This window comes from Dendroctonus ponderosae, unplaced genomic scaffold, assembly GCF_020466585.1.
Source record: "Dendroctonus ponderosae isolate FM_Combo_2020 unplaced genomic scaffold, Dpon_F_20191213v2 Dpon_F_20191213_6, whole genome shotgun sequence".
In the NCBI taxonomy this organism is placed as follows: domain Eukaryota; kingdom Metazoa; phylum Arthropoda; class Insecta; order Coleoptera; family Curculionidae; genus Dendroctonus; species Dendroctonus ponderosae.
This window is the reverse complement of record NW_026018814.1, coordinates 2762106-2774776: the sequence shown is the minus strand read 5'-3', so window position 1 is coordinate 2774776 and position 12671 is coordinate 2762106. Positions and strand designations below refer to the sequence as shown.

At 40.8% G+C, this 12671-nt stretch overlaps 3 protein-coding genes across 4 annotated transcripts in view; 2 read left to right on the top strand and 1 right to left on the bottom strand.

Moving 5' to 3' along the window:
- The window catches only part of LOC109536250 (cyclin-dependent kinase 20), a 3371-nt gene extending 2110 nt beyond the window's left edge, over positions 1–1261 (top strand). The window contains exons 2-5 of the mRNA XM_019902372.2: positions 171–353; positions 410–646; positions 696–923; positions 977–1261. Coding sequence (XP_019757931.1) covers positions 171–353; positions 410–646; positions 696–923; positions 977–1126 — 798 coding nt within the window. The 3' untranslated portion in view covers positions 1127–1261. The remainder of the gene's footprint in view (positions 1–170; positions 354–409; positions 647–695; positions 924–976) is intronic.
- Positions 1152–10594, bottom strand: LOC109536245 (F-box only protein 11). 2 transcript variants are annotated; one of them, XM_048667347.1, is made up of 14 exons: positions 10323–10594; positions 7393–7770; positions 6642–6792; positions 6307–6517; positions 6068–6248; positions 5785–6009; positions 5472–5716; positions 5174–5419; positions 4924–5112; positions 4503–4675; positions 4194–4413; positions 3907–4134; positions 3647–3846; positions 1152–3587 (listed from the first exon to the last, which is right to left on the bottom strand). In XM_048667347.1, the coding sequence occupies exons 1-14, from the start codon at positions 10420–10422 to the stop codon at positions 3458–3460; spliced, it is 2877 nt and encodes a 958-aa protein (XP_048523304.1). In that variant the 5' UTR covers positions 10423–10594; the 3' UTR covers positions 1152–3457. The 2 variants fall into 2 exon arrangements, with proteins under 2 accessions (XP_048523304.1, XP_048523305.1); XM_048667348.1 differs by lacking the exon at positions 10323–10594 and adding an exon at positions 7835–7865.
- A 43-nt stretch (positions 10595–10637) lies between these two features.
- The window catches only part of LOC109536252 (CAAX prenyl protease 2), a 3382-nt gene continuing 1348 nt past the window's right edge, over positions 10638–12671 (top strand). Inside the window, exon 1 of the mRNA XM_019902375.2 lies at positions 10638–10750. Coding sequence (XP_019757934.1) covers positions 10638–10750 — 113 coding nt within the window. The remainder of the gene's footprint in view (positions 10751–12671) is intronic.

The following is a 12671-nucleotide window of genomic DNA, read 5'->3' as shown; positions in this document are numbered from 1 at the left end:
ATTCAGTGTATTAACTCTGACAGATTCCTGGGACATACATGGAATGTTCATAATGTAACTCATGTATGTCCCAGGAATATGCATGTACATCACATAAATGTTCCAGGTATATTCTGGGAATATCATTTTGCTATGTGGGAGCTTTGTCAATAAAATTTCGACATTTCCAGATTGTAAAGATTTTCGATGTAACAAGCATGGGCAGTTCTGTGGTATTGGTAATGGAATTTCTGCCTTGCAGTCTGCAGCAGATTTTGAAGAACACTCAACTTAGCCTGGCGCAGATTAAAACCTACTCAAAAATGCTGCTCAGCGGAGTGCGATTTATGCACAAGAGCCACATAATGCATAGGGTGAGACCTAACGGAAGGAACTAGACATCATTACAAAATCTGTTTTACTTTCGCAGGATATTAAACCAGCGAATTTATTAATATCGCCCAAAGGGTGTCTAAAAATCGGCGATTTTGGCCTGGCAAGGCTTTTTAATGCGGATCCATCCAGACAATACTCTCATCAAGTGGCCACGCGATGGTACCGCGCTCCGGAGTTGCTGTATGGTTCCAAAACTTACACGCCCGCAATAGACATGTGGTCTGTGGGCTGCATCATTGCGGAAATGATCAATGGTACCCCACTGTTTCCCGTAGGTGAAAACCCATCATCAATCGAACCAAGTTAACTGACACTCGTAGGGCGAATCTGATATTGGACAACTTGCGATCGTTCTGAGCACTTTGGGTACCCCGACTGAGGAAACTTGGCCAGATTTAAAACAACTTCCGGACTACAACAAAATTTCATTCATATCCAGCTCTGGAAAGCGCTGGAGGTTGATTTTGCCCACCGCTGATCACGCCACCCTGGACCTGATGAGGCAGATTTTGATTTACGACGGGCAAAAGCGATTCACTGCCCAACAGGTAAACAGGGTCCTTTATTGAAGGTTTATCCCCGTAAGACTTGTTGTATTCAGGCCCTGAGCCATCAGTTTTTCATCGAGGACCCAAAACCAGCCACTTTGAAAGACCTGCCGGATCCCAAAGGGTGCTTACGAAGCGAAAGACCCAGTTACAATCCCCAGGAATTCGACGAAATCATTGAACAGATCAATAAAATATCCTAAACCCGATATTGAAAAAAACGCCAGATACTTTTAATTCCATATATTTTTTTTGTATATAATGTACACAGTACAATAGTGCTAGCTATTTATTAAAGACCTTGTCAGTAGATCCATTAAAGCCTGACATTAACTTAAGCCTAACAACTTACCCTATTTACTCGATAAAGGGGGTATCATTAGAAAAAGGATACTATATTACAATTATTTTACACACAACTCTCTTCAGTCATATCAAAAAATTATCGATAGAACAATGCAAATGTTTGAAGGAACGATCAGGGCTTGGAACATTCGTTCAATAAAGCAAATTAAAAGTGACAACAATACACAAAAAGCCCGCTGGTTTTTTGGCCTACAACCGTACTATTTACACAACAAAATATGAAAACAACCAGTTGAAAACGATGCAAACTTAAAAAAAAAACGTACAAAAAGTCGCTCCATAAGGCAAGAAATACACTTCTAAAATGATAAACGCGTCTCCTTATATAAATAATGGAAGCTAATGTTCAATATCGCCAGAGGGACAAGTAGTTTGTATATGTAAATTTAATAAATGTGTATGTTACATGCGGAAAAAGCTTATGGCACCAGATCTATTGGAGTTGTTTCAGAATATTTTACTTGTTGCCGTCCACTTCGATTAACTGCGAACAGGCGGAAATGTTTCTTTATTGGCCGGTTTAGTATAGATTCATAATCAGTAGAATAAAGAGGATAAAAAATATTTGCAAAACTTTTCGAATTTCCAGATTGGAAAATTTAAATAAAGGCAAAAAGCATAAATCTACCGTCTGAACAATAAATATAAAAATAATATTTTTTTGCCTTTTGCCGGTTAATTAGAGCGGCATAAATATACCTTGGGTGTAGTTTGGAAAGCCAAAAAGCAGCAAAAATAACAGTGGACATTTCGCCCACCATATCACTAACTAAAAAACTATTAGCGCTCTAACAAATTAAGATTTTAACGATTTTAAAATGAAATAAAATTTTCTAAATAACGCTTAGGTAAATTGCGAAAACAGTTATTTGAAGGTCAGTTTCTCATATAGCGAAAATATCACTGAATTAGGAATTACTCGTAAACAACAGATCAACAACGATTACCAAATGTGCAAATTGTTGACCACTAACTTCCTGACATAAAGTTAAGTTTAGTGTTTGCGTGAACCCGCATTTCAGCTCTAACTCCTAGAAGCCCGTTTCAACTGTTTTTCTCTTAAACTCGATGTAAAAATATATTAAAATCCATTTTGCATTGACGCAGTTTGCTCCAGCCATCACGAAGTTCGATTGAGTCGAGATCAAAGAAGAATCTATAATTTTTCTGTTTTCGAAACCAGTCTGAATAATACACAAATTATTGCAAGCTTTGTAAAACGATTCGAAATAACAACGCAAAATAAAGAACTTACTGTGAACAAAAGTAAATTAGCTCGCATAAGAATATCGGAAATAAAGATGAAATATTTTATGGCGCTTTGAAAATTTTATACGGATTTTCATAATAATAATCAACCATAATCAACTCTTAACCCCATAGCATTTCCGACTTTCGATATTCTCACACCGCTTTATACTGAACGCAGTGTAAATAGCAATCAAAAAACCAAACTATAAATAAACTATTAGCGTAAACACTATAAATGGGTAGTATAAACTTAAATAAATAAAATAATCTTAACAAATATTGCTGTACAATTTCATTAGAACGGTAGAACAATTAATAGAGAATAAATGCCGCTTTTTCTTATTAAAAATGGTTTCTCCGCAAGTTTTTTTTAAGGAGTTTGAACCATTTTACTGTGAAAAAAACAGCACTGGTTTGATCCGAACACACTGAAGGTGCAGGTCTGAAGTATGGACACATTCACGAAAGCAAGTACTTTTTATTCGATTAGATTTCAACTTTTTTTTCGAACTGTTTTGGGACTTTTAGTTTGCATTATTTCGTGATGAGCTCCAACGTGTACAAATTTGTACAGGTTTATTGTTGTGACCGACTGAAACTATCGTCGCGAAGTTTCTACAAAAAAAACCGACAAAACGGAGTATTTGACTGAAAACATCTACTTAATTTCCTGAAGCTTGTTGCGGCATATCTATTAGAAATATCGAGCGAGAAAGTGACTCAAATAGAAACTGACTTGGATACACCTCCTCAGATTAGATTTGAACAATTTTTGAAAATCTCGTTCTTGTATTCAATTCACTTAGATTATTTTATGTGCAATCGCACCCTAGAGACAGACACACACACACTCTCTTTACAGAATGAATACTCTGAAACACAATGAGTCTATCGCCGCCCTCAGTTAAGTAGTTCCTCTAGTTTACCATCAGAGTATGTGATTCCATTGGAGCTGCCGAGTCGTACAGAGTATCAGTATCTTGTGTCGGTTCCCCTTGCAGCTGGCATTGATTTGTTAAAGTGCCGGCGCCACAATCACAGAAGAATCTAAACGGAAAAAAGTGCACCAGTTAAAAACGATCCAATTGCGGCGCAGTTTTTCGTACCTATCGTGCCGTATAAATTCAACGTCATGTCCAGCATGGCAAGTTTTGATGCAGTTAACACAAATAGCATTCCGATCAGTGGTATTACACGTCTGACACCTATAAAAATCGTGCATTGGGAAAGACGTGTAGGACGAAATCTTGTAAAGGCATTGACCATTCGACACAGCCTTTTCAACGGCATCTTGATTGTTGAAAATCTACAAGATCCAAATCCATTTTCATGTGATTGAAACCGAAAGAGGCAACTTCAGACATACTTTGTTTCCCCTGACGATTGGTTGGACGCCACTGGCAAGGCAAAGTCCTCCAAACCGATTATTGAATATCTGATTGTATTCAAGCGTGGCAGTGGCATTGTTTGTGATTTCTACACCTGCTGCCAAGCCGTCGAAAATTCGGTTGCGCCGCAGAATCGGATGAGATTGTGTGGATATTAACACACCCGCTTGTGCATTACGGAATATGTCGTTTTCTTCCAGAATTCCCTGAAATTTGCACTGGCTGTTATTATAAATCCTTTCAAAAAATGTAGCTTCAAACTTACCTTGCCACCATTGAATATGCAGATGCCGCCATCTCTTCCATCAAATATCTTGTTTCGCTTTAGAGTCGGATTTGAGTCGGTTTTAATCCACACTCCAGCCATGGCGTTATCAAAGATCTCATTTTGCTCCAAAAGACCGAGACCTCCATTGTAAACCAGAACCCCTCCGTTTTGTCCGCCCCAAATTTTGTTGCCTCGAATCACCGGGTTACTGCCCGTCCTGCCATTGAATTAAAACGCATTTTAGCCTCAATTCCCTTCCGAGTTCCACACACAGTTATCAATTAATTAGAGCTACTTTTAAAGTACCTTATCTGGACTCCTGAGTATAAATGATTGAAAATGTCGTTGTCTTCCAATTTCCCATGACCATTGTCATAGAAATAGACACCGACTTGCTTACCAGAATGTATACGGTTTCTTCTTAAGACTGGAGTGCTGCCCGTGGTGATCCAAACTCCAGCCAACGTATTCGCATACACCTACAATATATGATTTTACTGCCGCATTAGTGCATCAACTCAAAAAACATGGGCAGATTTCAACGAGCAAATTAAAAGTACCGCCAATTCAATCAGTTCAGTCCAAAAACAAATAAACTCGGTCGCTTCGAGTCTTACAACACAGCGAGTTCTCAATAAAAGTTAGATCAGATCGGCTTCATTTCAGCAAAGGAATGTCGCAGTGCCCTTTTGATCATGTGCTTACGAGACACTGCATATTCCCTTACCTCATTCTCCTCGATCAAACCCTGGCCTTTTTCATGTACATAAATGCCCCCATGTTGTCCATGATGGATCTTGTTGTGTCTTACAATGGGGTCGCTATTCGTACGGATCTGGATCCCAGCTAAAGCGTTGCCATATATATTATTGTGTTCGATCAGTCCTCGGCCTTCACCGAATATATAGACGCCACCCTATGAAAACAAAGCATGGATGCATTCATGAGCGCATTGCATGAATTAAACTCAAACTAACCTGATGTCCGTTATAGATTTCGTTCCTTCTGATAGTGGGATTACTGTTTGACGTGATCCAAACCCCGGCGAAATTATTAGAGTGTATTTTGTTGTCTATAAACTGACCGAGACCATTTTCATGGACGTAAATGCCCCCCGTCTGACCGTGATGAATTTCGCAGTGAACGACGGTTGGGTTGGCACCAGCTTTCACTTCAAATCCAGCAATTCGATTGTTGTGAATATCATTTCCCTCGAAGTAACCCTGTGAATGAACGGCATTGAGGGATTTTCGATTTGCGTTTTCTGCGTCTTACCAATCCATTGTCGAACGTGAAAATGCCCACGTCTCTGCCGTGGTGAATGTGATTTCTTCGCATGATAGGGTTTGCGTAGTTTTTCACCCAAATGCCTGCCAACGCATTTCTGCTGATCTCGTTGTCTTCATATGTGCCCTGGGCGTAGTCAGTTACATACAGCCCCACGTTTTCGCAGTCACTAATGTCACAATGTCGAATCGTTGGGTTTGCTCCTACTCCGCTTACACAAACTGCCGCACCAACTGAAGCAATGGAATGCGCGCTTTAGAAATGAATAGCCAATAGAAAAACGGATCAAAATTACACTGACCAACTGAAGTGCTCCTGATGACGCAGTGGTCGATTGTAGGACTGCAATTCTCACCGACCTCCAAGCAGTAGTGCTTGTGGTGAGGAACGGTTGATGTGGCTTCCGGTGAAAACTTTAACGTCATGTAGCCAGCATAAGCATTCTTCGCGCCCTCCACAAACATGACAGTGGATTCGGACTCACGCTCTAACACGACGGATTCTGCAACATTGCCCGGTCCAGCTCCTGCAAGGAAAAACTTCATCGTGACAAAATACTGCGTTCATTTTTAACCCAAACTTACCTATTAAAGATATATCGGAATCTATCACTAAAAATTCACCGCGATATGTGCCTGCGTGCAGGAAAATCAGCGCTCCTTGTTGAGCATTGCCTCCATCTGTTGAATGGTTGCTGCAAGAGCCTGTTACTGAACCAGTGGTGCTGTTGGTGCCGCTGCGCTCATCTACATAATCCAAAGCGCTCTGAAACAAACATCTTGGTCTATCTCTGAGCCACAGGAACGGTCACCAATCAACCTACCTGTACGGTGTTGAAAAATATCAGATTTCGTCCGCGCATACTGATTCCTTGATGATTAGGCCGCACGTGAATGCCTCGATACAATTGACGGAACGCTTCCTTCCAAGGATTCGCCATTTCGCACTCTTCGGGACTCAAAAACTCGAACTTGCACGCGGACAGGCTAAACAGCGGCAAGTCGTACTCGTACACGTTCTGATATAATCGCTTCCTAAACCAAACGAAAAAACACGTCTCATTTCCATCTGGCAAACCAAAGTGTGAAAGCTGGCCACTTTCCCCCTAATTACGAAGTAAACGGTGTTTGAAAAAATTGTTGAAGATTTGAGCATTACCATAATTCCGTGTCATTGGAGATAACGTTGAATCGTTTGCACACTTGGCTGACGCGGCACAAATCCAGCTCGAGCAGGTAACTGAAGATGGTTAACACTACTTCGTCCGGCAACTCATACTGGAGGTAATGAGCGGCTGTATTTGTACAACCTACAAGAAAAAGATATTGTTGGTGTCATTCAGTTAATCCGGGTTCGTTTGCAGTAGGGAAAAATCAAGTCATATGTTAAAATCTTCTGAACAGTGATTGGTTGTTCTGATTTGGAGGAAACCGAAGTTTTTGCAACTGTGGCCAATTCTGAGCTGATGGCTCAAGTAGTGGCGAGTGTACACATGCATGGTTAAGAACTGGGGCGCCAGTAAATTAAATTTGTACGTGTAAACATCGCCAATACTCATAAGAACTAGAACTAGATAGGGAAAAGCAGGCAAAGCGCAGATTTTCCTCAAGCTCACACTGATGAAGACACTTCTTCCTACCCAGTAAGAGCTTGAGCACGGCAAACATCCGGATAAATAAAGAAACCGGTCAAAACTGGGGAGTTTTGGCCGGTTGCAGCGAAAAACAATTTGGCGGAGCTTGCATGTTCAGAGGTGGTTTGCTCAGCACCACTACGAAGATGCAAGCTGCAAACGTTCCTGTTCCAGGACGGCTGAAGCGTCCGAAAAACTCACCAGTGCCAAACACCGTCCGCAAAAGCTCAACTATTTAGTAACACTGACAATGAAAGGAAAACGTCCAGTATTTACTTTCATATGAAGGAGGACACGACTTCCTGGGTCTCTTTCGGGCTGGTAGCATGGAGGAGCTGTAACCGCTGCCGCTGGCACCTCCACTTGAACAAGGAGGACTAGCTGGAGCTCCACCGGCAGTGGCAGCACTGGTACTTGGTCCTGGAACTCCGGCTCCGCCATCGGCTCCACCCTGGTGCTGAGGCGGCTTTCGCCTAAGATCGTAAGGAGACTGATGAGCTGCTAGTGGGCCCGCTAAAGGAGGGCCGCTTGAGCCGCCGCTGCTTTGAGGCGGCGGTGAAGTTCCTTGGGTGGTTGGCGTCGAACTGCCTGCTGCTGAAGGGGCAGGGGCATTCTGGTTGGGCTGGACGGGACACGTCGGTTCGCATGGTTTCGCTGCAAAACACGAACAATCATTGAAAATGAATCGCTAGCTCAGTTGGTTGGCTGGGCGTCTTACGTCATGGGCCTGGTGAAATCTTCTCCTAATGTTATTAGGCATAAAAAATTTTAAAAGTAAAATCAACAAGGCCGGCCAGTGAGTGTATTATTTAAATAACCAGCCAAGATACAAGTGCTGCGTACAACCAGCATCTATTGCCCAAGTCTAGAACAGCTTTCTAATGCGCCGGCAATAGGATAATCTAAAAACAGTTACGAGCCAGGTTTATACCGAAAATAGGTACCCAATTTTAAACAAGTACGGCGCGCTGCAACAATGCTACCTGCCGGCGCGAGTTCTACGTGACAAACTACAACCCAACCGTTACCCACTCTTTTCATGTGAACAATGTTCGAATCAACTAATTGTCGACGTCCTGTATATTTAAAATTAATTTCTTCGTAATTATCTACTTTCTCATTAATTCTAGCGAATTGCGAGCTTCTTTACTATCACAGCTACTTCAAAGTGAGTTCTTCTACCAGTTTTGCACATACAAACAGTTCATCAGGGTCTAAATGGTGATCCACTTTTTTCATAGACGTGTTGAATACTGAATTACTATTTTTTTACTTTCGAACTGTTATCAACGAACCACACTAACGGAATAATTATGCCCTGGTTTAAGTTGAGTTTTTTGGCACAAATGCAAACCGATTGCTGAATGGATTCACCAAAGCTTCACTAGGCAAAAATACGTCCCTGCAGACATTATTCAACCCGAAAACAGGATATATTTTTTAGTTCAGCTTTTGTAAGGAGTAATTAAGGTGCAAGTACACGTTTCATATTCAGATAGGAAAGGGGCATTTCATAACAAAACAGTCGGATGAATCTCAAAGATACTCGTGTACTTGGGTCTTCGTATATTTTATACATATATTATAATACAGAATAACAAGAACTTTCACGTGGGGGAACAGCCCTCATGAATAAAAAAGTTGCTCACTCGTCAAATCACTGTAAACTAAAAGAAGATAAAAAAAAGTCTGTTATCTCTCATACAAAGTGGTTGAAAGGTAGGCGTTATGGCCTTAGGAAACAGGAAAAGTACTTAAGAGGTGAAAAAATGCATGCAATGTACAAATCAATGCATCCAGATTAACCGGTATCGCACTATTTTCTCCACCGAGTTTAATATCAGTTTCGGCCAGCGAATACCTTGCACAAAATGCAAATCAAAATTAATTCCTGGGTTTCAGTCATTTATTGTCTCTATTTACCAATTAAAATACGTTTCGGTGTATTTTTCCACCATCATCAGTTTTATACTTGGCATACATTTTTAAAATGTATGCCAAGGCTTAAAGCACACCGAAACGTATTTTAATTGATAAATTAAGACAATAAATGACTGAAACCCAGGAATTAATTTTGATTTGGAATTGAAACACAGTCAGGAAAGTATGTACGACAAAATGCAAATAAACATTAAAATAATCGTCAAATACAAAACACAATTCATAAAAAATGCGGATGGTTTTCACTACCCGAACACGAAGCAGACAAGTGCAGAAACAAACTAATTATGTTTACTACAAACATTCATTCCTATTCTATCTATTGTTATGAAAGGGTACCCTATTTTTATGACAAACTATCGGTTTGCCCAAACAAGAAAAAAACCATTTATGATCTCTTCAATTTGCACCGTGTGTTTCCCAGTTTCAGTGGCATGAGAGAGCATTTTCTGTCCAACTGCATTATAAAACATACGTTTTACTATTCCCATGGAACATTCATCAGATTGAAAACGTGATAAATAAGCGGCTTTAACTGTTTATAAAATGACTCCCTTTCCTTCCCTATACTCACAATTGTTCTTCACTGGAAGCTAACTGCAGCGTTGAAGAAATTCAAAAAACAAAGCATTGCAGCCTACGTTGAAATCCTTGGCAAGTGCGAAGCACCTTTTAACGGAATGGTGTAAAGTTTGGGAAACACTTACGAGAATGTTTGGCACTATTCACTTGTCCTTTCAGCGGTAATACTCGATAGAACATCGTGTTGTGGGTGATAGTTAAAATGTAATTAAACCACTTCCTGTGACCTTAACAGTTAACGTCCTGCTGTCCTGAGGAAGCAAACTATCTAATAGTGGTTGTCCTGAGCCGAAGGCACAAAGGGGATTTGCAATGGAGTGTTTTGGGGCAACCATCTGAGAACTGCGCCACTTGCCAAGTGAAACAGTAGTCAGATGTTGGATGAATACGAGGAAAATATCGCTGAAAAGCCTTATCCGGGCTGTTGCCTACATATTAGGCAGCAGAATGTTTTATTTATAAAGAACTGTTCACTGACATTCCACTTTTGACAAATAAACTAGGCAGGTCCTTTGTGCCACAACACCCACAAAAAAAGTAAAATCGATCAAATCAGGGCGAATTTGCAGGGTTTTGGTGGCGTCATCGCAACAGGGGCGCGGGGCTCTGCATCTTATCGAAACGGAACCGCAGGGAAAATTAGGGCCGACTTGGTAATTGGAATATACGTCTTGTTCACTCACCATTTGAGGTTCTGGAAGGGGTTGGGATTCGGTTACCTCCAGCTTTTCTACGCGAACGCAGCACATAGGATTTAGATGATGTGAACGAAGCACTCGGCATCCTAAAAATCACTGGAATACTTTTCGGATGCAGATCATCAGCAGTGGTAATGCCCGGATTTACTGACAGCAGGGAAGGCAGCCATGTTGAAAAAAAGTAACACTGCTCAGAGGCAAAACGCGTACGGCGCAAGTCAACCGTCCCCGGGCCAATCGAAACTCCGTCTCGATTCACGTGAGCATTCAGAGGTGTTCTGACGTGAGTAAAATGTCAAAATGGAACACGAATTTAACCCGACTTTCAATGGTTTTATGTCAATTGTGTGGTGTCTTTTATTATCCGCATTCTACTTAGCCAGTTTGCACGTTTGGAACAGTCCGTTTAACAGGTAAATCGACTTTTTACTCTACAATCAGGCCGTTTTCACTCAATGTAAGACGACAAAGGCCTCCTACACAGCGACGTGAACTCCCCACTCCCCGCTCAATCTTGACCAGTCTAGGATTTTACTGCTGTGTTGCCAGACCGACGCAAACATCAATAAAGTCCAGGAGCTGGGTTGAATGCGTGGGCTCAATATTACCATTATTTTCAGTGGACGACGCCCCAAACGCTCACTGGCCAAAATAATGGCAGTAATCCAACTACCTGAGCCTTTTGGGTAGTATCGGTGAGAAAATTGGCAACTAAATTTGAATTGGCTCACTAAACCCGATAGCGCAAAGTACCACTGTGTGGCTCTATCCCCATATCACGTCCTCATCCAGCTTTTCTTGTTGCCAAACTGCCGGTTTTTTCCTGAGGTTCTCCCAAAACACTATGCTTTCTTCATGCTCTGGGGTTTTCTGTCTGGACCATTCAAAACCTTCCTCTTGTCGCCTGACAACGTTGTAGGGGTCAAGTAGGAACCGTGGGAACCGGGCAGCCAATGGAAAAGCCCCCGGATATTTAAAAATTAAAATATTTGCAATGATAGATGCACCCTAAACTTGCTTGATTGACTGGGTTTTTCACCCTGAGTAATAATGGAAATTTGTCACCATCTAACGGATATGTTAATCGAGTCGGGGAGTTTTCTGGTAACGTTATTCCAATCTATTGGCACGAAGGAAATCATTCATGTGCTAACAGGTCAACTTTTTATTTCGTTCAACCTTGCAACATATAGCGGTACGCATTGCGGTACATCATTTAACGGTACATTCGAGGACGGTGCGATAACTCTCTAGAATGGGGCCCCATTTTTCCTCAAAAGTAACTTGGAAGGGTTTTTTTCGCACTGATACCTTGGGGAAAAGTGGGAAGGTTTTACCTAGTTTGATTCGAAAATACCCTAAGTCAACACCAAGACTTTTGCAAAAGTTTCTGGGAGATGGGAAACATTTTATTGTTGATTTTTCCAAAAAAAAGTTATTCTTCATAAAAAGCTCTGCTGGGTGCAGAACCTAAAATGCAGCCACCAGGGATTAACTCTTTTCAGTCGTATACGAGGTATATCAGAAATTGTGAATTTTCCTCAAGGCTAAAGTACGGTTATTTTTGATGATATCGAATATTGTTATTGGGAAAAGTTGATCAGAATGTAGGACGACGTTCGAATATGCATTTACATCAAATTATATGGAAAAATACAAATTCGTATTTTCTGACAAAACTGGTATTTGACTGAAAAAAATGGATATCTGATGATTGTATACTTTTGTGAAGAGTGACTTTTTTTAGGATCGCATTTTAACGTAAAATTAATATTTAAAAAGTTTTCCGTATGGTGCGAACTTAAGTAGACACGTTTAAAGTTTTAGAAGCCCAATCAAAACCAAAAAATAGCTACACCAAGGGGGGGGGGGGGTCATGACCCCCATTCAATTGTCTATCCAACGATGCCAAAAAAGGCCATTTATTTATCTCTAGAATGATGTACAAATGAGCGCTTTTGCTCATTTTGCCTCCGAGAAATGAACAAAAATGGGACGGAAAACATGGAATTTTGGCATAATCGTAATCCTAAGTGTTTGATATTCAAATTTCGCTTTCTGGGTTAAAACTATTTGAATTTCCTCACTCGCGTTGTTACGACTGAATCGAGTTTTCAATTCTCTATCCAACGATGCCAAAACGAATTCTGTTGCTCGAATGGTTCTTGAGAAACTTGAAAACTGCCAACATTTTCTTATCGATGGTTCACTTTCTAAAAAGGCCATTTATTGATCTCTAGAATGATGTCCAAATGAGCGTTCTTGCTCATTTTGCCTCCGAGAAATGAGCAAAAACGGGACGGAAAACATGAAATTTTGGCATAATCTTGCACC

Excerpts from the sequence above, each read along its gene's own strand:
- LOC109536245 (XM_048667347.1), bottom strand. The coding sequence starts at position 10,422 with ATGCCGAGTGCTTCGTTCACATCATCTAAATCCTATGTGCTGCGTTCG. Across the intron at positions 6,249-6,306 it reads TATTTTTCAACACCGTACAG|AGCGCTTTGGATTATGTAGA; the intron begins GTAGGTTGATTG and ends TGTTTGTTTCAG. Across the intron at positions 6,010-6,067 it reads TTCCGATATATCTTTAATAG|GAGCTGGACCGGGCAATGTT; the intron begins GTAAGTTTGGGT and ends TTTTCCTTGCAG.